At 41.3% G+C, this 23,566-nt stretch overlaps 1 protein-coding gene across 1 annotated transcript; it reads right to left on the reverse strand.

Annotated features, from left to right (window-relative positions):
* Positions 1-821: 821 nt before the first annotated feature.
* Positions 822-22,768, reverse strand: LOC140370568 (uromodulin). The gene is made up of 9 exons (XM_072457752.1): positions 22,023-22,768; positions 21,003-21,091; positions 20,193-20,297; positions 10,789-10,949; positions 9,685-9,820; positions 7,038-7,132; positions 6,030-6,198; positions 3,314-3,428; positions 822-2,355 (listed from the first exon to the last, which is right to left on the reverse strand). Exons 1-9 carry the CDS (start codon positions 22,105-22,107, stop codon positions 2,177-2,179), a joined length of 1,134 nt encoding a protein of 377 aa, XP_072313853.1. The 5' UTR covers positions 22,108-22,768; the 3' UTR covers positions 822-2,176.
* Between the last annotated feature and the right edge of the window lie 798 nt (positions 22,769-23,566).

Here is a 23,566-nt window from a genome sequence, read left to right on the forward strand (position 1 = left end):
TGGTAAATAACGCGCCAAAAGAGTCTTGATCTCGGCCTCACAAACAAGTGTTACTTCATTTGTGGCCCAAGTGGATAACATGACCTTTAAATCATTCATCAGCGCGGTCGTGTCCCAAATGTGATACAAACATTCGGACCTGGCAACCTGTGCGTCGCAGTGCTACGTCATCACGCACGGAGAGACGCGCAGACCCGAAATAAACCACGGGGAAAACCCCCCAAGACGCGTTTCATCTGGTTTAAAATGCTCAGGGGCCAAAGTGAGACGCGGAGGGGCCCGGAACATGACACAAAAACACACATCTAACCATAACTAAACATAAATGTAAATGTAACAACAGGAAATGTATTTAAATTTAAGCTTTTATTACGAGGCTTAATCTGTCACGGGTCATGGGAGTTAAAACAAGAGAAATAAGCACAAAAATACTCAGACAATGTGTAAATAAATAAGTGCTTGAATTAAGTTGAGTTGAGTGTAGTTTTACCGTCTTATTCAAGTCGTTTTTTTTTCTTATTTTTTAGTTATTTTCTTTTTCTTTTGTCTCATTTCAAGTAAGAAAATGCCCGTCTTAATCTGAAGTATAAACAGCTATTTTAAGCTCATTACATTGGTAATCTTACAGTTAAAATACTACAAGTGGCGACAATTTGCAGTTTGTGCGGCGACAAAACTTGAATAAGTAATGACAGACACATGTAATTTCTTAACCAATATATAATAACGATCTAAAACAAGAATGTACGAGGGCAAAATGAGTTTAACAGCTGAACACATTGGTCTATAACATCTTTATTTACCATAAAACACTTTAAAGACAGTAGCTTCTCAGACAGGAGAATGTTTCCATGGGAAAATGGAAAAACTGTGAGAAAAACATTGTATTTATTCCATTTTTACAACTGAAAACTTGGGTCCAAACATCTAAATAAACAATGCGTCTTTTAATAATGGACGAGGCTGTAATTAAAGTTTGATGGTGACGATGAATATTAAACCATATTCGACACATTCAGCCTCTTGAAATTATTCTTGTTATTATGATTATTCGTTAATTTTGGGCGTCATAGACTGGAAAAAGTGAAACAGTCAAAGTGAAAAGAAATGGACATAAAACACATTTTAATAGATTTAGCTCTAACTCAAAAAAACAATCTATCAAAAAATGACCAATCACGGCACTTACGACGTTTTTATCGTGAATGATAAAACATCTGTGATTTGTGGATATTTCTAATACAAAACACAAGTATTTGACACAGAACACAGGCTCTCGCTCCGGCACGTTCAGCCGTCTGAAAACTCACGCGAAAATATCACGGGTTTTGCGATACACGCGATAATCGATATATCGCTCATGATATTCTACGATAAAAAGAACCAAAAACCTTTTTACAACGTTTTTCTTTGCTAAACCTCGACTTGCGCAAACTCAAAATGAAACACGTCCATTTTAATCATCAAAACGGTCGAAATGTCACTTGGTTTTTGCTTAAACAAGTTTCCTTTATATTTATGTTTAGTTGTTCTCTACTGTATTTTTACGCTCTGGTCATTTGCGTTCTGTTCTATTAGTTTATAAAAGAAAACCCCCCAAAAACGTTCTTTTATTTAAACAAGCGACAAAACGTTCTTTTATTTAAACAAGCGACAAAACGTTCTTTTATTTAAACAAGCGACAAAACGTTCTTTTATTTAAACAAGCGACAAAACGTTCCTTTATTTAAACAAGCAACAAAACAAAATTGCAGCGCGGTCACAAAACAATTTGGGAAATCATACCAAAAATAACTCGACAAATCGATACGGCCCTGATACTGTATCATAAAACTTAGCATCACGATGTATCGATATTTCGACACTATTGAAAACCACAGACAGTTTTGTCCCGGTTTTCGTCCTGACGTAGACTCGGTTTGGTCCTGGTTTTGAGTTGTCGTTACCATGGCGACACGTTGCGGCCGTCGACAGGGTAAACACAACTCGAAACCCGTCGTCTTCGGTTCATTGGTCCTGGTCCTGGATCGGTCGCGGTCGAACGTCAGATGCGGTGTGAGCGTCAGAATAAACGCAGCCTAAATCTCGTCCCGATAACGCTAGTTTCTTGCCAGTTTTTGCCGTTTTTTGCGCCCTCCCCCGCCGCCCTCGCTGTCCTCGCCGCCCTCGCCCGGGTTCACGAGGCCACTTCTTCCGAGAGGCGGTGGATGTTGGAGAGCGTGAGCTGAGCGTCGTACGTGGGGTAAAAGCGCCGGGAGCGGAGCCACAGGCGCCCGAAGACGGCAGTGATCAACAGCAGCAGGACGAGCAGCGCCGCCAGGACCAGCGTCTCCACCGGGGGCAGTGCGCTCGAGTCTGGACACGGGACACAGGAAGAGTAAGAAACAAACGTGTATAGAAACAATATCTGCTCCATTTCTCACAGTTTCCAGGACATTTGTCTATCATGAAATGTATTGTATGAATAAAATGTCAAAAATGTTGTTATTTGCTGTTTTTTTGTGCCTTTTTTGCTCACATTCCACAGGTATCCATCAATCATTTCCGTCATTGGAGTTTTACGTCCGAGTTTTTAAGTTGCTGTCAACTCGGTCCAGTATTTGTGAATTATATTTCGAAAAGACCATGAATAAATAAAATAAATAAAATAAATAAAATAAATAAAATAAATAAAATAAATAAAATAAATAAAATAAATAAAATAAATAAAATAAAAATAAATAAAATAAAAATAAATAAAATAAAAATAAATAAAATAAAAATAAATAAAATAAATAAAATAAATAAAATAAATAAAATAAATAAAATAAATAAAATAAAAATAAATAAAATAAATAAAATAAATAAAATAAATAAAATAAATAAAATAAATAAAATAAATAATGAATAAATATATGAAAAATACAAGAAAATTATATAAATAAATAGGCCTTAGCCCTACCTTACGTTTAGTCTTGTTTTTTTTTTTTTTTTTTTGGAGATTTAGATTTCTTTATTTTTATTTTAATTTTAACTTAAAAACAAAAAAACCCATCAGGTGTAATTGAAAATAAGAATTTAGGAGGGTGTGGCACACTCCAGAGTAAAAGTTACATTACAGAATGATGGGAATTTAATAAAGAATTGTGCAGATTTTTTTCAAGCAATTTAAAAAACGACTTAAGTAAATAAAATGTACAGGCATTTTACCGTTGGACTTTGTTACATTTTCATCCTGTATCACAAATATTAAATATTCCAAACATGACGCAGTTATGAGCGAATCATAAAGTGATTACTATGAAGAAAGAAAGAATGAAAGAAAAGCACAGACTTGGATTGGACTTCCCCCTTTGGTCCAGGACTCGTCTGATTGGTCCGTAGGAGACGGTGTGAGACAGGGGGACGTCTCTCCTCAGTCTCATCAAACCGTCGTCGCTGGAGCAGTTCTGTGGAGAGGAGAGCGGCAGCAAGTCAGTCTGGATCAGCCTTAAAACCAGAGGAACCAGGACCGTCCCACAAACTCGCCACATTTAAACGACCTACGCAGCGAAGTTTGTCGTGTTTAACATGTAACGGACACGTATTATATTAGGAACAGCTTCACTTCAGCGTCATCACATCTGGTACTGGGCCACAGGGGAAAATATATATGTTTTTAAATGTATTTTTTATAGTCAACTGCGATTTCACTCCTAAAATACAGTGGAAATCTACAGGGCTTTGATAGGTGTACGCATGCTAACGCTAACACCTTCAGCTATATGACGTATGCTAACGCTAACACCTTCAGCTACATGACGTATGCTAACGCTAACACCTTCGGCTACATGACGTATGCTAACGCTAACACCTTCAGCTACATGACATATGCTAACGCTAACACCTTCAGCTACATGACATATGCTAACGCTAACACCTTCAGCTACATGACGTATGCTAACGCTAACACCTTCAGCTACATGACGTATGCTAACGCTAACACCTTCAGCTACATGACGTATGCTAACGCTAACACCTTCAGCTACATGACGTATGCTAACGCTAACACCTTCAGCTACATGACGTATGCTAACGCTAACACCTTCAGCTACATGACATATGCTAACGCTAACACCTTCGGCTACATGACGTATGCTAACGCTAACACCTTCAGCTACATGACATATGCTAACGCTAACACCTTCAGCTACATGACATATGCTAACGCTAACACCTTCAGCTACACGACGTATGCTAACGCTAACACCTTCAGCTACATGACGTATGCTAACGCTAACACCTTCAGCTACATGACGTATGCTAACGCTAACACCTTCAGCTACATGACGTATGCTAACGCTAACACCTTCAGCTACATGACGTATGCTAACGCTAACACCTTCAGCTACATGACATATGCTAACGCTAACACCTTCGGCTACATGACGTATGCTAACGCTAACACCTTCAGCTACATGACATATGCTAACGCTAACACCTTCAGCTACATGACATATGCTAACGCTAACACCTTCAGCTACACGACGTATGCTAACGCTAACACCTTCAGCTACATGACGTATGCTAACGCTAACACCTTCAGCTACATGACGTATGCTAACGCTAACACCTTCAGCTACATGACGTATGCTAACGCTAACACCTTCAGCTACATGACGTATGCTAACGCTAACACCTTCAGCTACATGACGTATGCTAACGCTAACACCTTCAGCTACATGACGTATGCTAACGCTAACACCTTCAGCTACATGACGTATGCTAACGCTAACACCTTCAGCTACATGACGTATGCTAACGCTAACACCTTCAGCTACATGACGTATGCTAACGCTAACACCTTCAGCTACATGACGTATGCTAACGCTAACACCTTCAGCTACATGACGTATGCTAACGCTAACACCTTCAGCTACATGACGTATGCTAACGCTAACACCTTCAGCTACATGACGTATGCTAACGCTAACACCTTCAGCTACATGACGTATGCTAACGCTAACACCTTCAGCTACATGACGTATGCTAACGCTAACACCTTCAGCTACATGACGTATGCTAACGCTAACACCTTCAGCTACATGACGTATGCTAACGCTAACACCTTCAGCTACATGACGTATGCTAACGCTAACACCTTCAGCTACATGAGGCACAGACAGAACTGTGGTAAGTGTCTGGTATGTTAACGTAACATATGAACAGTTATTCAGATAACTATAGCATAAAGAACATGCTAACAAGTTTAGCAAAGCATCAGTTTTACCCCAAATCACTAAATCCATTGAATTCTTCTTCCTCTGTGTCACTTCTAAACAACTCCACAAATTCCAGAGGAAGAGGAAGTGCAGATTCTTCTTCTGCGTCGCTTAGAGCCTAGAGCGCCCTCTTGTGGTCGTCAGTGTGAAAATAACGGATAATATCACATATAAGTCGTTCTGGAGTATAAGTCGCACCCCGGCCACAACTATGAAAAACTATGACTTATAGTTATAGTAAAATACGGTAAAACAGAAACTAAAAGACCTTTTTACGACAAAGATTGAATCAGAATGTCCAAAAAAGACTAAACGGTTTCAGATTTTCATAAATAATACACTTTTTTAGGAAATATTCTCTAGACAAGGTGAGAGTGAAGTATAAAGGTGAGAGTGAAGTATAAAGGTGAGAGTGAAGTATAAAGGTGAGAGTGAAGTATAAAGGTGAGAGTGAAGTATAAAGGTGAGAGTGAAGTATAAAGGTGAGAGTGAAGTATAAAGGTGAGAGTGAAGTATAAAGGTGAGAGTAAAGTATAAAGGTGAGAGTAAAGTATAAAGGTGAGAGTGAAGTGCAAAGGTGAGAGTGAAGTATAAAGGTGAGAGTGAAGTATAAAGGTGAGAGTGAAGTATAAAGGTGAGAGTGTAGTATAAAGGTGAGAGTGAAGTATAAAGGTGAGAGTGAAGTATAAAGGTGAGAGTGAAGTATAAAGGTGAGAGTGAAGTATAAAGGTGAGAGTGAAGTGCAAAGGTGAGAGTGGGCGTGTCCTCGCCGGCCGGCCCTGGACTCACGGGCTGGCAGAGGGCGTGGTCGCTGTGGCAGATCTGGACGTTGCAGTGGAGGAAGACGTTGGTGTACGAGCCGCCCACGAACTTGAACATCTGGAGCCGGAACAAGGCCTCGGGACCCTGGCCATTCTTCAGCACGCTCAGAGTGCGGTCGCCGGAGAGCCCGGGGCAGCTGCAGGAGGGAACGGGCCGGGAGGACAGTTAGAGTGCCCCCTACAGGTCGTGAGGACAGTTAGAGTGCCCCCTACAGGTCGTGAGGACAGTTAAAGCGCCCCCTACAGGTCGTGAGGACAGTTAAAGCGCCCCCTACAGGTCGTGAGGACAGTTAAAGCGCCCCCTACAGGTCGTGAGGACAGTTAAAGTGCCCCCTACAGGCCGTGAGGACAGTTAAAGTGCCCCCTACAGGTCGGATGAGTCATTGAACTAAAACTGCGTTAAGGTATTTTGAATTTAGCAGAAAATTATAAAAATGTTATCACAGAATAGCACAATTTTCTTGTTTTGTATTTTCACAGCGACTTTATTTTGTTGAATTAATGTTTAGAGAGTTAAAAAAAAAAGTTGTTTCTTTGTGTAAATTCTGCATAAACCTTGACTGGAATGAGTGTCCCTGGTGTGATGTTACTTCCTGTCCTTGGTGTGATGTCATTTCCTGTCATTTTCTACCGATTTTTCAAAGTTTTCTCCACAAATACCTGCTCGATTGCTGTAAAACTATCATTAATATGTACGACAGGTATAAATCCACCAAATAAAGTCACAATTAGACAGTCTTAAACACATGTCATGGGAACTTGGGCCATATTGTGGTTGTAGCAAACACCATGTGCAGTTAATCACTCTTATTTATCCTTAAAAGTAACTAAGAATGTAATTATTATGAGGCGCCAGTAAGTTACTATCGCGCCACTTGATAGGCCCAACCAGAACCAATACCTTTGACTGGACACAGAGTTTGATTTGGTGTGAAATGTGATTGTCTGATCATAAGCTCCGCCTCCTGACACACACCTGTCCCTGATGAAGCTGTACTGGACGTTGCTGTAGGGGTCACTGGTGGGTGTGGCCCAACACCTGTCCATCCTCAGCATCAGGTGAGCGGGAATCTGCAGGAAACACGACCGATTGAGGGAAAGCAATACCACTGACACGCTAATACTGCGTCGTAATAATGATTAAAGCTACATCAGACCGACATCGGCATATTAAGAACAAGGTGTCGTCACAGCGCCCCCTGGTGACACCGGCGGCCTCGGTAAATACTAACAAACCGGGGAACGTTTGATTTACATTTAGCGCTCAGTCTTTAAGGTTGCATGGTCCTGGTCAAGTACTAGCTATGGTTTAGTCCTGGTTTAGTCTAAAAAATAAAATAAATAAAATAAATTAAAAATGACTAAAATGACTAAAATGACTAAAATGACTAAAATGACTAAAATGAATAAAATGAATAAAAAGGAATAAAATATTTAAGGTGTAGAGGATTTGTAGAGTGACAAAAAATAAATAAACTGGAAGAGTTTTTATGTTGTACAAACTCGGAATTACCAAACGTCTTTTTGTGAATCGCTGAGATCAGGTACAATTTAGAGTTTGTCATAGTTAGTAGTTAAAGGTGGTATGGACGATATTTTTCAGCAATTTTTTTTATCATATTTCCTCGTGGCGTGGATAAATCATTTGTCCTGCCACGTATCAATCATAAAACGCACCTATCGCTCACCTGCAGCCGCGTCAGGCTCGTCCCCACGTTTCCGCGTGCCTAAGCGCATGGATCTATCATAATATAGTTCCCTCAGTGTACGGGGCAAAAAGACGGAGAAAGACAGTTCGAGCTGACGCAGAAGTGGACAGAAATCTACGGGAGACGAGAGATGCGATGCGATCCGTTGCGCTAATAAACAAACGCACGTGTGTGTTGTATCAGTCCACACGGGGGAGTGGCATGTGCACTTCCACCTGCGTTCTCAAATCGCCGAAAAATCGCCCATACCGCCTTTAAGTACCACACGTTTGTTCAGCGGTGAAAACGCACAAAGCAGGAAACGTCGCGATAAACAAATTGGCGAGTAAATAATCCGGACGGTCGTGACGAGGCGAAAGAGCTTTTGAAACGGCTCTAATTTTACTCCAGGGTCACGAGGGGCGCAGCATGACTAAGAACATTCCCGAATCCACGATTGCACCGGGTTGTGTAACGCGCACTTGGCTTTAGCGCCGCCCGAAATAGATTAAGTATTTGTACTTTGTTTGTGCGACGGCGTCCAAATGGGTTAAAGTATCGCGCGCGTGACCCACTTCTGTCGCCTCTCTGGTCTAAATTTACGCCGCCGCAAATGATCGTAACATAAAAGGGCACGCACTACTACTACTACTCCTCCTACTACCGCCGCTACGCCAAATGTTTCATGTAAGAAGTATTCAACAACTACAACAACAACTACTACTACAGCTACTACAGTACTTCTAGTCCTACTGTTTTGGGTGAACGTTCTGATGTTCTCCTGCAGGTGGAGAACTATTATACCAGTAATTTACAACAAAAACATTCACAAATGCGCAACAAAGCTTTTACTGCGAAGTTACTCGTAAATCGTAAGAACCAAATAATAATAATAATAATAATTGTGATTGAAGTCTTTTTAGTTTGATCTATTGTTTTTTTTTAAAAATCTGGCTGTTTTTGACAAATTTAACTTTACTTTGTCTTTATTTGTATCTACTTATTTTATATATATTTTACACATTTTTTTTAAACTTTAATTTTTATTTATTTTTGTCTGATTTTGTCAAATTTAACTTTATTTTGTCTATATTTTTATTTTACGTATTTTATATTTTTATTTATATTTTACTTAATTTATTTTTGTCCAATTTAACTTTATTTAGTCTTTAATTTTAATTAATTAATTTGATATATATATTTTACAATTTTTTTAAAACTTTATTTCGTCTTCATTTTTTGTCTGTTTTTGACAAATTTAACCTTCACGATCTGAATCATCGTTAAATCTTCATATTTTCTCTCACAATAATCGCGACGCCAACGTCTGACATCGAGACATCGAGACACGCCCCGATCTGACATCGAGACACGCCCCGATCTGACATCGAGACACGCCCCGATCTGACATCGAGGCACGCCCCGATCTGACATCGAGACACGCCCCGATCTGACATCGAGACACGCCCCGATCTGACATCGAGGCACGCCCCGATCTGACATCGAGGCACGCCCCGATCTGACATCGAGACACGCCCCGATCTGACATCGAGACACGCCCCGATCTGACATCGAGGCACGCCCCGATCTGACATCGAGACACGCCCCGATCTGACATCGAGACACGCCCCGATCTGACATCGAGGCACGCCCCGATCTGACATCGAGGCACGCCCCGATCTGACATCGAGACACGCCCCGATCTGACATCGAGACACGCCCCGATCTGACATCGAGACACGCCCCGATCTGACATCGAGACACGCCCCGATCTGACATCGAGACACGCCCCGATCTGACATCGAGGCACGCCCCGATCTGACATCGAGACACGCCCCGATTACGCCGGTGACATCACAACGACCCCGTGACATCACAACAACCTCGACTATGTGATGTCACGGTCGCCGACGGCAACGGCTCAAATGGTCTCACCATGTGGACTTTGACGTAGATGTCGTCGTCCAGCGTGAGCGAGGGAACCGTGGTCCACTGGTCCCTGAACGCCTCGTCCTTGAACAGCACCATCGACACAGAGAAGTTCCCGTCCTCCGTGTTCAGCATGATGGTTCTGGGTGTAAAAGAGTACAACGTTCAGGGGGTTTGATGGTTCTGGGTGTAAAAGAGTACAACGTTCAGGGGGTTTGATGGTTCTGGGTGTAAAAGAGTACAACGTTCAGGGGGTTTGATGGTTCTGGGTGTAAAAGAGTACAACGTTCAGGGGGTTTGATGGTTCTGGGTGTAAAAGAGTACAACGTTCAGGGGGTTTGATGGTTCTGGGTGTAAAAGAGTATAACGTTCAGGGGGTTTGATGGTTCTGGGTGTAAAAGAGTACAACGTTCAGGGGGTTTGATGGTTCTGGGTGTAAAAGAGTACAACGTTCAGGGGGTTTGATGGTTCTGGGTGTAAAAGAGTACAACGTTCAGGGGGTTTGATGGTTCTGGGTGTAAAAGAGTACAACGTTCAGGGGGTTTGATGGTTCTGTGTGTGAAAGAGTACAACGTTCAGGGGGTTTGATGGTTCTGGGTGTAAAAAAGTACAACGTTCAGGGGGTTTGATGGTTCTGAGTATAAAAGAGTACAAAGTTCAGGGGGTTTGATGGTTCTGGGTGTAAAAGAGTACAACGTTCAGGGGGTTTGATGGTTCTGCGTGTGAAAGAGTACAACGTTCAGGGGGTTTGATGGTTCTGCGTGTGAAAGAGTACAACGTTCAGGGGGTTTGATGGTTCTGGGTGTAAAAGAGTACAACGTTCAGGGGGTTTGATGGTTCTGAGTATAAAAGAGTACAAAGTTCAGGGGGTTTGATGGTTCTGGGTGTAAAAGAGTACAACGTTCAGGGGGTTTGATGGTTCTGCGTGTGAAAGAGTACAACGTTCAGGGGGTTTGATGGTTCTGCGTGTGAAAGAGTACAACGTTCAGGGGGTTTGATGGTTCTGGGTGTAAAAGAGTACAACGTTCAGGGGGTTTGATGGTTCTGGGTGTAAAAGAGTACAACGTTCAGGGGGTTTGATGGTTCTGGGTAAGTGCTCCAGACGCTCACCTGACGTCCACGCGGATCATGTTCTCCCCGTTGGGCTGCTGGACCATGTAGTTGGCCGGGTAACGACACACAAAGGTGATGTTGATGTAGTTCCGGGTGATGACGTCGGAGCGGTTGTTGTGGATGGTGTTGACGAACATGATGTGGCTCCGGTCGGAGGTCTGAGGAGGAAGAGGGGGAGAGGGTCGGTGCTCAGGAGGTCGCCGGGAGGTTTAGGACGGTTCTAACCACTCAGACACAGGCGAGTTTATAGAGCTCAGTTTAAAGACAATTTACCATATTTTCCGGAGTATATGTGGCACCAGCAAAAAAATGCAAAATAGAGAAGAAAAAAAACATATTAAAGTCGCACTGGGGTATAAGTCGCATTTTTGGGGGGAAATTGAAATTTGGTTGCCAGTGTGAAAATATCAAATAATATCACATATAAGTTGCATCCCGGCAAAAACTGTGAAAAAGAATAAGGTACTATTGGATTATACATGATTAGTTTATTTAATAAGAGTTTAAGCAACATTTGACAGATTTGACTAGAAACTGCATTTTTTGTGAAGCGCAAACACAATTCTAAAGCTAGAAAACCCTGGAAATTCCCACATTTTAGATTGTATTTTGTGATAAAGACATAAAACTGTTAGCATTTAGGATTTAGCATTGATCATGAACATTCTGATGACAAACAATGTTCTAGTGACGTTTGGTCTAATCACATTCAAAAACCCAAAAAACCCCAATATTAAACCTAATTCAAAAGGTTTTTCAAGCTGAATTACGGTACAAAAGGGGCAAAAACTAAGAAAAAAGGTGCAACTTATTGTCCGGAAAATACGGTATTTTGGCCGTGCCGGTCTCAAAAACCCTTTAAATCAAACGTTATCAGAGTGTTTGAGCCCCGGAGATGGACACAGACGAAACACACTCAAACTCTGCGTATGTTTTCGACGAGGAAACGACATTGGAAGAATTCATACGTTTTGTGTCGGGGACGTGAACTTTGCGCTCTTCTGTCTTTAAGTTTAACGGCCTTTTTACTGCCGCTTACGGTAAACGATGTGCCGTCCCGTAGGCAAGCGGGCCTCTGACGTAGATTAAAAACCATAAAGCACGTTCCCGGTTGACGAGAGGGGCCCTAGCGGAGGGCTCGGGGGGGCAGAAAAGGGCCGTCGCTCTGGGGCAGAGTTATGTCTCAAACAGGAGGTCCTTTAGCAAACACACGACGTTACTACGAGAGCGGCGAAAACGTGAAAACACGTTACGCCCGTCCAGAAGCGTTCGTGTTTGAAAGAAAACCGGAAAATGAACCGCTTGTACAGGACGCATTCCAGAACACGTTTGTAGAAGTCGGAACAGGTTTTTAAATAGCCGAACCAGCCAAAAAAATGCTTAATAGAGAAGAAAAAAAGATATATAAGTCGCACTGGAGTATAAGTCGCATTTTTGAGGGAAATGTATTTGATAAAATCCAAGACCAAGAACAGACATTTCATCTTGAAATGCAGTTTAAAATAATATCAGATGAGAGAACATGGTGAATAGGTGTACGTATGCTAACGCTAACACCTTCAGCTACATGACGTATGCTAACGCTAACACCTTCAGCTACATGACGTATGCTAACGCTAACACCTTCAGCTACATGAGGCACAGACAGAACTGTGGTAAGTGTCTGGTATGTTAACGTAACATATGAACAGTTATTCAGATAACTATAGCATAAAGAACATGCTAACAAGTTTAGCAAAGCATCAGTTTTACCCCAAATCACTAAATCCATTGAATTCTTCTTCCTCTGTGTCACTTCTAAACAACTCCACAAACTCCAGAGGAAGAGGAAGTGCAGATTCTTCTTCTGCGTCGCTCAGAGCCTAGAGCGCCCTCTTGTGGTCGTCAGTGTGAAAATAATGAATAATATCACATATAAGTTTCTCTGGAGTATAAGTCGCACCCAGGACAAAACTATGAAAAAAGGTGCGACTTATAGTCCGGAAAATACGGTACATTATAAATCAAATAAAGGTTGGAATATGGCGACTGAAGGCAGAAAATGTTTATCGCGTTTGACGTTTTGATGTACTAATAGCGCTGTAATTGTTATACAAAGTTCTGTTGGCGTGTGTTTTAGAGTGTACGGTCCAGATAATCAGAATGATCAAGAAATATGATCATTTCTTTAGCCGACTAGTCATCATTGGTTAATTACGGGAAATAGAATCATCACATCATTTTAATTTGATTCATTCCACTACTTTCTGACAGTCCTTCACGACATCCGTGCTCCTCGGGTCTTGCGCCCTCTGCTGGTGTCTCAAAATAGTGCAGTTGTTTCATTACAGACTCGTGTTCATCTTTGAATTATAACATGAAACGCCAACATTAAAGCGCCCCCTACAGGTCGGACGTCTCACTTCACAAAAACGCAGTTAAGATAAATATATTTAAAATTTTGCTAAAATTTATAAAAATGTTATCACAGAATAAACATTTTTTTTTGGTTTATAATTTCACTTCCTGTTTGTAATTGATGACATCACAGTAGGATTACCCTGAAAACACTGGGCCAAAACTCATCTAATGTCAAAAGAAAAATGTATTTGACGAATAAAAATATATGAGAGCGACTTTGTTTTGTTGAATTCATGTTTAAAGAGTCAAAAAAGTTGTTTCTTGGTGTAAATTCTGCATAAACTTTGACTGGAATGAGTGTCCCTGCTGTGATGTCACTTCCTGTCATTTCCCGCAGATTTTTCAAAGTATTCTCCACAAATACCTGCTCGATTGGTGTAAAACATCATTTATATGTACAACAGGTATAAATACACCAAATAAAGTCAAAATTATAAACCTTGTCATGGGCCCTTTAAGGTGTTGGTTTGTAAAAAATGCATTGATAACCAGATAGACATTTTCTTCAATAGTTTAAGAATAATCTACAACACTTATAATGTTGAAAATTCCATTCCATCGCTGCCAATTTTTTTTTTTTTTTTTTTATTGTTGTTGAAGTTAAATCATGGTTGAGATATTTTCTGTTCCTCGGCGCCGACACAAACTAATGAAAAGCTCCAGATTAAGTTCAGGACGATCTAGTTGGTGTAGTTAGTGGGTGAAAGCATCGATCACAGGAGGACGGGTCCTTGGCTCGGTCCAGTTCAAGTTTCTCAAAGTCGTCACGCTCCCGTTGATTTGGGCGCGAATGAAACGCGAATGAAATGCGCGAAAACGGCCGGCGACTGAACGTTTAACTCTGCAGAATCACCGAGAAGTCTGACTGTACCAGGCTCGACTTCCACCACTGAAGAATGTGCAGTAAATCACAGTTTAATCCTCATCCAAATGACTGTTAATAAAGAAAAAAACGTGTTATAAAAAAGGATGAAAAAAGAAAAAGGAAAAAAATTATAAGAAAAAGGAAGAAAAAATAAGAAGCAAATAAGAAAAAATTGTGTTATAAAAAAATAAGAAAAAAGAAAAAGAAGGGAAAAAATAAGAAGCAAATAAGAAAAAAATGGTGTCATAAAAAGGAAGAAAAAAAAGAAGAAAAAAAGCGTCATAAAAAAGGTAGAAAAAAAGGGGAAAAAGAAGAAAAAAGAGTGTTGTAAAAAAGAAAGAAAAAGAAGAAAAAAGAAAAATGGTGTCATAAAAGGAAGAAAATAGTGTTATAAAAGGAAGAAAAAAAAAGAAGAAAAAAGAAGAAGAAAAAAAGAAGGAAAAAGAGGAAGAAAAAATGAAAAAAATAGTTTTATAAAAAGGAAGAAAAAAAGAAGGAAATCAGAAGATAAAATAAAAAAGGAAATGTATTAAATCTTTTATTGATTCTGATCATTGCTAGATTTCTGGTCCCGTAGACTTTATTCTAAATTATATTACATACTGAATAAGGACCATCGAGTACCTCAAGTACTCACATACAAGTCCTCATAAACACGTATTCTCCCACTGATACTCTGTTAATCCCGTGTACGGTCGAGGTGACACGCTCTCGACACAAAGGACATTCCAGCCATTGAGCGTCGCAGATCGGAGCCGGAATCAAACCTCGTAACACCGCGTAACACACAGAGGCCTATTGTCCCAAAATGTGTCAAAACCTTTTAGTCACTTTACGAGGAAACCCTGCATTCCTTTAAGGTCGCCCGAGGGCAGTCGCGGAAGCCCAAACACCTTTAATACAAGAACAAGTGTTTTTGTGTCGATTTGACTAGTTTTGGTTCATTTAACTGTTGATCGAACATTCATTTATCGCTTTAGAAATACTGTATAATACTGTATTTTGTATTTATGTGAAAAGAGATCTTAATTACGCTGCAACTAACGGCAAGTCAAATAAACATTATTATTATTACATTATTAAAATCAATTTTTAACCAAATAAATGTTGAAATATGGAAACTGAAGGCTTCTAGGTGGAGAATATTTAGTTACAAAAAGGTCGTTTAGTATGAGATTTGGAGTACGACTACGATTATGTTTTATAATCAACCAGAACTAGAACTAAATTACATTATGTGTGATGTGTTATATATTTGAATGTATTGGTGTATACTGTAACTATCAGCAAACTACAGTTTTCAACAAGAGCAGCAAGACAAATATCTGACATTGGTATTGGCTAAAAAGATTAATAAATATGCCAAACTATGCCAAAGAGTGAGCTGACAGTTGTCCTGGTTTAGACCTGGTTTAGTCCTGGTTTAGTCCTGGTTTAGTCCTGGTTTAGTCCTGGTTTAGTCCTGGTTTAGTCCTGGTTTGGTCCTGGTTTAGTTCTGGTTTAGTTCTGGTTTGGTCCTGGTTTAGTTCTGGTTTTGTCCAGGTTTGGTCCTGGTTTGGCCCTGGTTTGGCCCTGGTTTAGTTCTGGTTTGATTATGGTTTGGTCCTGGTTTAGTCCTGGTTTAGTCCTGGTTTAGTCCTGGTTTGGTCCTAGTTTAGTTCTGGTTTGGTCCTGGTTTAGTTCTGGTTTGGTCCTGGTTCTGGTGTGGTACTGGTTTGGTCCTGGTTTAGTCCTGGTTTAGATAAAGTAACTCAATGTAATTAAACAACTTACAACAAGATTAAAACTCCAACATTTTAGTCTTTTTTTTATAAAAAATGTTTGCAGTGCAGGAAGTAGCCCAGCCTCGTTGACCAATGATCTATCGCTTTCCTTTTCAGTGCATTTAAACAAACAATTCTTCCCACATAAATTGCGCCGTGAATAAAGTCCACGGCGGCGACAGAACAAGGCCGCTCTTCTTCGCCGGCACGCAGGCCCCGCCCCCGGCCCATTCAAAATGCCCGCCGCGTCTTTATGCGGCGCCGCGACCCGGAGGCGGCACCAAAACGCCGCGCTCGAGTCGAGGCCTGCGTCACACACTGAGCTCAGACTCGTGAATTATTCAGACGAGCTTCAGTGTCATGCAAAGTGCGACGTCGCAAAAAAAGAATGGACGCTTTAAGGCGATTTGTTCGACGACCTCGACTGAACAAAAGTAAGTGCGTTTTGACGAGACTTTAGGGTCGGTCGGGTGACATCACAACGTTCGGTAAAGCAGCGAGTGTCAACAACGGGTTCGTCCTGTGAGAGCGCAAAACTAAAATGTTAAAGAGCTGCTACGGACTATAACACGTGTCTATAGCTGAAAATCAAGCTAAACGCAGAAAAACAACGTTGCGCTAAAGCTAGGCTAACATCCATCGCCGACGCTGACTTTGGGGTCGCACACAGCTGAACTCAGAACCTTTTTCTCCTTAGATAAGGTTTTTCAATCAAGCTAAATGCAGAAAAACAATGTTGCGCTAAAGCTAGGCTAACAGTCATCGCCGACGCAGACTTTGGGATCGCACGTGGCTGAACTCAGGACCTTTCTCTCCTTAAATAAAGTGTTTTAATCATGCTATATGCAGAAAAACAATGTTGCGCTAAAGCTAGGCTAACATCCATCCCCGAAGCTGACTTTGGGGTCGCACGCAGCTGAACTCAGGACCTTTCGCTGCTAAAATAACATGTTTTAATCAAGCTAAACGCAGTAAAACAACGTTGCGCTAAAGCTAGGCTAACAGTCATCGCCGACGCAGACTTTGGGATCGCACGCAGCTGAACTCAGGACCTTTCTCTCCTTAAATAAAGTGTTTTAATCAAGCTAAACGCGGAAAAACATCGTTGCGCTAAAGCTATGCTAACAGTCATCGCCAACGCAGACTCTGGGATCGCACGCAGCTGAACTCAGGACATTTCTCTCCTTAAATATCATGTTTCAATCAAGCTAAACGCAGAAAAACAACGTTGCGCTAAAGCTACGCTAACAGTCAACATAATTCCCCCCCATGTTGTTAGCAAAACAAGCTAGCGTACAATGGAGAAACGACTTCCGCTTTACATTTTGCCGCGTGTCAGTCATGCGGCTCAAACTGTGAATGCTATAATAATAATAATAATAATAAATATAGCCGCAAGCGGCAATGATCGGCCCTCGCCACGCCGCCGCCACACCGCCGCCACGCCGCAAGAGGAGGGGGCGCTGACGCGCCCCAATTGTCCTTTTATTACGCCTATTGCTGAATCTGTGACGCTGTCACATCTTCTCCCCTTTGTTTTACCATCAAAAAGCTATTTTATTTTGAATTCTTGGCAAAATGTGCGGCTTTGCCGCACAGACACCGTGACTCTTTGAATGAAAATGTGGATAACTTTTGATGGTCCTGAAGATGAGTCTCACCAAATTTCAGGTTAATAGGGCTAACGCCCTGGGAGGAGTTTGTGAAAGTCTAAAGTGTAAACATGTTCTGGCGATTTCCCCATTGGAATAACATGAAAGGTTTCGGTCATCGTTACGGCAACGCCATAACAATTATGACATGGGTCTCATTGACTTTTTTGATGGGGCCAAAATTGAGTTGTGTGTCAAATTTCATATAATTTCGCAAAACTAAACATTTAACCTCCATATAAAATCTGTAGGGGGCGCTGTGGCGCCAAATGAATTTATTTCACTTCAAGTAGGTTTAGGGCAAAGAGTTTAACAACTGATTCTAATTTGACGCAATTCGGACTTTATCTGCGCAAACGGCAGAAATTTTAAATATGGGAGATTTCTGAAATTCTAGCTACAGTTTGCGGCTTCGCCGCACAGAGACCGTGACAGGTATCAATGTAATTTGGATAACTTTTGATGTCCCACTCCTCAGTAGCATTTTCACCAAATTTCAGCTTTTTAGGGCCAACGCCCTGGGAGGAGTTCGTAAAAGTACGACGTTTGGAAAAACTCCGAAGTCATGTTTAGCCATTTTTGAAGCAATATGGCCGACATTTGGTTGGGCGGACGGCGTTGCCGTAATAATATTTTTTACTTCTCTTGTCACCATCTACCTCGGCGCCAAATTTCATGATTCTACGATCAGATTTTTTTTGGGTCATTTCCCATCTCTCAATGCATTTTTGGTACATTTGGGGGCGCTGACGCGCCAATTTTTTTTGTTTTAGAAAAGGGAAATAGCCAGAATGTAGAGAGGCACGATTTTTAGAGGTGTGAACATTTTTGTGACTTTTCGTCAATGTTCACTGGGTGAAAAATAGGGGGGTTGGTCCCGAGAAGAAGAAAGAAGAAGAAAGAATAATATTCCGATGCGAAAACAATGTTTCCCATTTTTCAAATATCATAAACTATACATTTTCGGAAAGCGCTCGCGCTTTCCTACCTCATGGTGTGGGTCCCTGGTCACTGACGGGTACCTTCGTTAATTTTGAGTGGGCTCCGCCCACTTTGTGTTTTTGGCCCTCTATACAGTAATAATGTTAAATTTTTGCATTACATGCTTATATGCACGGAACATGCAAGAGATGGGGAACGTATTCGTGAGCTACTTAGCGCAAATGAGTGCTTTATATGGGGATGATCTCAATGTAAAGTGCTCGTTTAGTGCGCACTTTTGCACGGGCTTCGCCCGTTTACAACGGTAATGTTCCATTTTCCTACTACTAATTAGTATACACGGGGCGTGCGTGAGTGAAGGAGTGCGTTAGTGAGTGTTTGGAAGTGGGCGAGTGCTTCGCGCTCGATTTCGTGCGCACTGCGTGCGCACTTTCGCAGCCGTGCTTTGCACGGCCTTACGAGATTAATAGGCCTCTCGCCAGCTTGTGGCGCTCGGGCCTAATAATAATAATGACACAAGCGCAGAAGTTGCTAGTTGTGATGGAGCTAATTCTTTAGATTAGATTATTCTGGGTTCAAATTGAAATATTGTAATAAACATTTAATTATTTTCTTATTTCTTAAAACAAAACAAAAATCCTGTTATTTTGGCCGACACATTAGAATTTAAATGGGGAAAATATACAAATAATAAAGGTATTAACAAGTCTAAACCAGGATTCATTTTTGAATAAATGTCTAACTTTAGAATGAACCAGGACTAAAGCAGGACTAAAGCAGGACTAAACCAGGGCTAAACCAGGGCTAAACCAGGTCTAAACCAGGACTAAACCGGGGCTAAACCAGGACTAAAGCAGGACTAAACCAGGTCTAAACCAGGACTAAACCAGGTCTAAACCAGTACTAAAGCAGGACTAAACCAGGGCTAAACCAAGACTAAAGCAGGACTAAACCAGGGCTAAACCAAGACTAAAGCAGGACTAAACCAGGTCTAAACCAGGTCTAAACCAGGACTAAACCAGGGCTAAACCAGGACTAAAGCAGGACTAAAGCAGGTCTAAACCAGGACTAAAGCAGGACTAAACCAGGGCTAAACCAGGACTAAAGCAGGACTAAACCAGGTCTAAACCAGGACTAAAGCAGGACTAAACCAGGTCTAAACCAGGACTAAAGCAGGACTAAACCAGGTCTAAACCAGGTCTGGTGAACACTGGTGAACTGAAGTGGCCTCTCGTCTTTTGGCAAAGGGAACCGCAGCGGGCACTCGGTTTCCGCGACGACCGCAAACATCGTAAAATGGATGATTTGTGAAGATGGGTCGTTTATGTCGCAGTTACAAGACGCACCGGGCGGCCATCTTTGTGTGGGCTCCTTCTAAACGTCCAAGTTCACGTGCGACGTTTGATTTAGCGAGTCATAAACAAGGAAGGAACCAGGTCTAAAACAGGGCTAAACCAGGACTAAACTATGTCTAAACTAGGTCTAAACCAGGTCTAAACTAGCACTAAACCAGCTGTAAACCAGGACTAAACTAGGTCTAAACTAGGTCTAAACCAGCACTAAACCAGGACTAAACTAGGTCTAAACCAGGTCTAAACTAGTCTAAACCAGCAAAGGATCATGGTCCATGTAGTTATATACAATATTATCAAGACTTTTGACTTTTATAACAAAACAACGGGAAATGAGTTGCAGCTTCCTGTTCATCATGAGGACTTTTCATCGCTCAGCTTTAAAATTTGAGTAACTATGGCAACAGTCTGCGTTACAGGCTTATACCATAACAGTCCCACAGTCCGACAGGTTGGTCCTGATGCTGAAGACGTAGTTGTCTCCGACCTCGACGCCGCGGCAGTCCGGGTCGTTCAGATGCAAATCCCAAACCTCCAAAAAGAAACCAAAACAGTTATAAGTGAGATTAAACCAACCGTCGGGGAATAAACAGAATAAACGGTCGTTGCAGAATAAGCGGTCGTTGTAGAATAAGCTGTCGTTGCAGAATAAACGGTCGTTGCAGAATAAGCGGTCGTTGCAGAATAAGCGGATAAGCGGTCGTTGCAGAATAAGCGGTCGTTGCAGAATAAACGGTCGTTGCAGAATAAGCCGTCGTTGCAGAATAAGCCGTCGTTGCAGAATAAGCGGTCGTTGCAGAACAAATAGTCGTTGCAGAATAAGCGGTCGTCACAAAATAAGCGGTCGTCGCAGAATAAACGGCCGTTGCAGACGGCCGTTGCAGAATAAGCGGTCGTTGCAGAATAAGCGGATAAGCGGTCGTTGCAAAATAAGCGGATAAGCGGTCGTTGCAGAATAAGCGGTTGTTGCAGACGGCCGTTGCAGAATAAGCGGTCGTTGCAGAATAAGCGGATAAGCGGTCGTTGCAGAATAAGCGGATAAGCGGTCGTTGCAGAATAAGCGGTCGTTGCAGTATAAGCGGTCGTTGCAGAATAAGCGGTCATTGCAGAACAAATAGTCGTTGCAGAATAAGCGGTCGTCGCAAAATAAGCGGTCGTGGCAGAACAAATGGTCGTCGCAGAATAAGCGGTCGTGGCAGAACAAATGGTCGTTGCAGAATAAGCGGTCGTCGCTCACGTAAACCGGAGGGACTTTGTTGAGGAAGTAGGTGCTGGGGATGAAGACCTCCATGTGGTCGTTTGTGCAGATCACAGTCTCGTTCAGATCTGAAGGAAACAAAGTCAAATCACTGCAGTTTCAAATGAGCCAATTGTTTTTCTCAAACTCAACTCAATATTAATATTTATTGTTGTTTTATCATCAAAGTTAAACAAGTCATTGTAAATTGTTCAGTTTGGAGGAAACAGAAGTAGAATCTTAGCGATCACATAATGATAAAAATATAACATCATTATCTTGGAATTAAAAAAAAGATGGTAAAAATCAACAGTACAAATAAACGTTTCACAACACTAAGTATATTAAGTACATTAAGTATATTAAGTACATTAAGTACATTAAGCACATTAAGTATATTAAGTACATTAAGTACATTAAGCACATTAAGTATATTAAGTACATTAAGTACATTAAGCACATTAAGTACATTAAGTATATTAAGTACATTAAGTACATTAAGCACATTAAGTATATTAAGTACATTAAGTACATTAAGCACATTAAGCACATTAAGTATATTAAGTACATTAAGCACATTAAGTATATTAAGTACATTGGCCATTTAAAAATATTTGAAGAACAAAGTCAATATTTGATCAATGATCATATTTAAATGATCAAGTCCGACCATATCTTACATAAATTAATTATAAACTTATTCTAAACAAGTGAATTTTGTTTTCAAGTTCATACAAAAAAAGATCTTAAGTAGTTTTTACAAAATTAGATTACATTTTGAAAATGTATTTACTTTCATGGCATCTTTGAAACTAAAGAATTGTGGTAAAACAACAGTAAATAGAACTATTATATTCTATTTATCAAAATTTTAGTTGTTTTGTCAAAATTGCATCTACAACCTAGATATATTTAGTTTCATGCCATTTTTTTTCATAATAATTTAGTAAGATAATTTTATTAAGCCGTTTTTGTTGTTCTAGAAAACTTAAAATCTGTAATAATCACATTGTGTCTCACCTTCTTGTTCTAAATCCAAATACACAGCAGCCGCCGCTGTCCTCAGACCCAGAAGGACCCAGGCTCCCATCAGCAGCGCGCCCATCTTCACCAGGTCCAGCCTCGATCCAGTGTCGATCGTATGTTGATCCGTATGTCGATCGTATGTTGATCCGTATGTTGATCGTATGTTGATCGTATGTTGATCGTATGTTGATCCGTATGTCGATCGTATGTTGATCCGTATGTTGATCGTATGTTGATCGTATGTTGATCGTATGTTGATCCGTATGTTGATCCGTATGTTGATCCGTATGTTGATTCGTGCGCTCCTCCGTATGCTCCGCCCTTCCCCCGGCTCGTTCCCTGCTCCGTCCACTGCCCCGAGCGCTGTGAGACAACCCGGGACCTCCTTCTGGTCTTAAACAGGCGCTTGAGTGATGCCCGGCCCCACAATGAGATTCCACACATGAGTGGAGAAGAGCGAGCGAGACCCGGGAAACACGTCCGTCACCGCCCAACGTGACGGTGAGGGCAGTGACGGCGAGCGCAGTGACGGCGAGGGCAGTGACGGCGAGCGCAGTGACGGCGAGCGCAGTGACCATCAGGAGCAAAGTGTGAGGCTCAAAACTACAAGCGCTCTGAGTTTGTCCGTTTTAATGGAGTTCTGAACAACTTAAATAGGTTTTCTTTACTTTGGCAACATTTTATGAAAACTACACCTGTAACAGCCTTTCTAAAGCATGAACAAAGTCTTACTTCATGATAACAGATAGTTAATTAAGCATGATTAAGGCTTACTTGAATAATAAACATCTTTGTTCATGCTTTATTAAGGTTAAGGTGTGGTTAAGGAAGAAACCAGGTCCAAACCAGGACTAAACCAGGACTAAACCAGGACTAAACCAGGTCTAAACCAGGACTAAACCAGGGCTAAACCAGGTCCAAACCAGAGACTGGGGATATAAAATCCGTCATCATAATGTGCTAAAGTCCTGAGTCTCTTGGATTCTTCTTGGTCAAAGAGTCTTTTCTTGTTCTAAACCTGAATCCTGTTTCATAAACTGAAGAGGTTTTCTTCCTTCTTAAAGATGTTCTGGCCCTTAGGCTTTATTAGACAGGCGAGGACAGGGTGAAATGGGGGGTGAGAGAGGGGAGGACATGCAGTAAATCGTCAAGATTCAAACCCACGACACTGGAGCCTGGCATATGTGCTGTGCCTTAACCACTCCACCACCGGGTCTAAGTTCAGTTACTATGGCAACTGAGACTGGTCTGGAGCAGGTTTGAAGTCTGAACTCTGTAAACACCAAGTTCACTTCCTTTAAAACATATTTAATAAACATGTTTCATTATTAGATGAATGTTATTTAACTTATGAAAACTTAATATTTACAAAATGTGACGTTAAAACTATGATTTACAGCCTTCGTGTTCCTCGTAGTAGAATATCTCGTCCCATTAACCATGAGCACGTCTTTAGCATCTTTCTTTATTGTGTCTAGACGTTTTTACAAGCACTTTTCTCCAGGATCGGACCAGAAACCACCTCAAAACGTGGCGAA

This window comes from Eucyclogobius newberryi, unplaced genomic scaffold, assembly GCF_026437365.1.
Source record: "Eucyclogobius newberryi isolate DKJ021-1_F unplaced genomic scaffold, fEucNew1.0.hap1 SCAF_21, whole genome shotgun sequence".
Classification (NCBI taxonomy): domain Eukaryota; kingdom Metazoa; phylum Chordata; class Actinopteri; order Gobiiformes; family Gobiidae; genus Eucyclogobius; species Eucyclogobius newberryi.

What these genes read in the sequence shown, in the direction of transcription:
- LOC140370568 (XM_072457752.1), bottom strand. Translation starts at nt 22,107, where the DNA reads ATGGGCGCGCTGCTGATGGGAGCCTGGGTCCTTCTGGGTCTGAGGACA. An exon ending in ACAAAGTCCCTCCGGTTTAC is followed by an intron (nt 20,298 to 21,002) that starts GTGAGCGACGAC and finishes TTCTTTTTGGAG; the next exon opens with GTTTGGGATTTGCATCTGAA. An exon ending in TACAGCTTCATCAGGGACAG is followed by an intron (nt 6,199 to 7,037) that starts GTGTGTGTCAGG and finishes TCCCTCCTGCAG; the next exon opens with CTGCCCCGGGCTCTCCGGCG.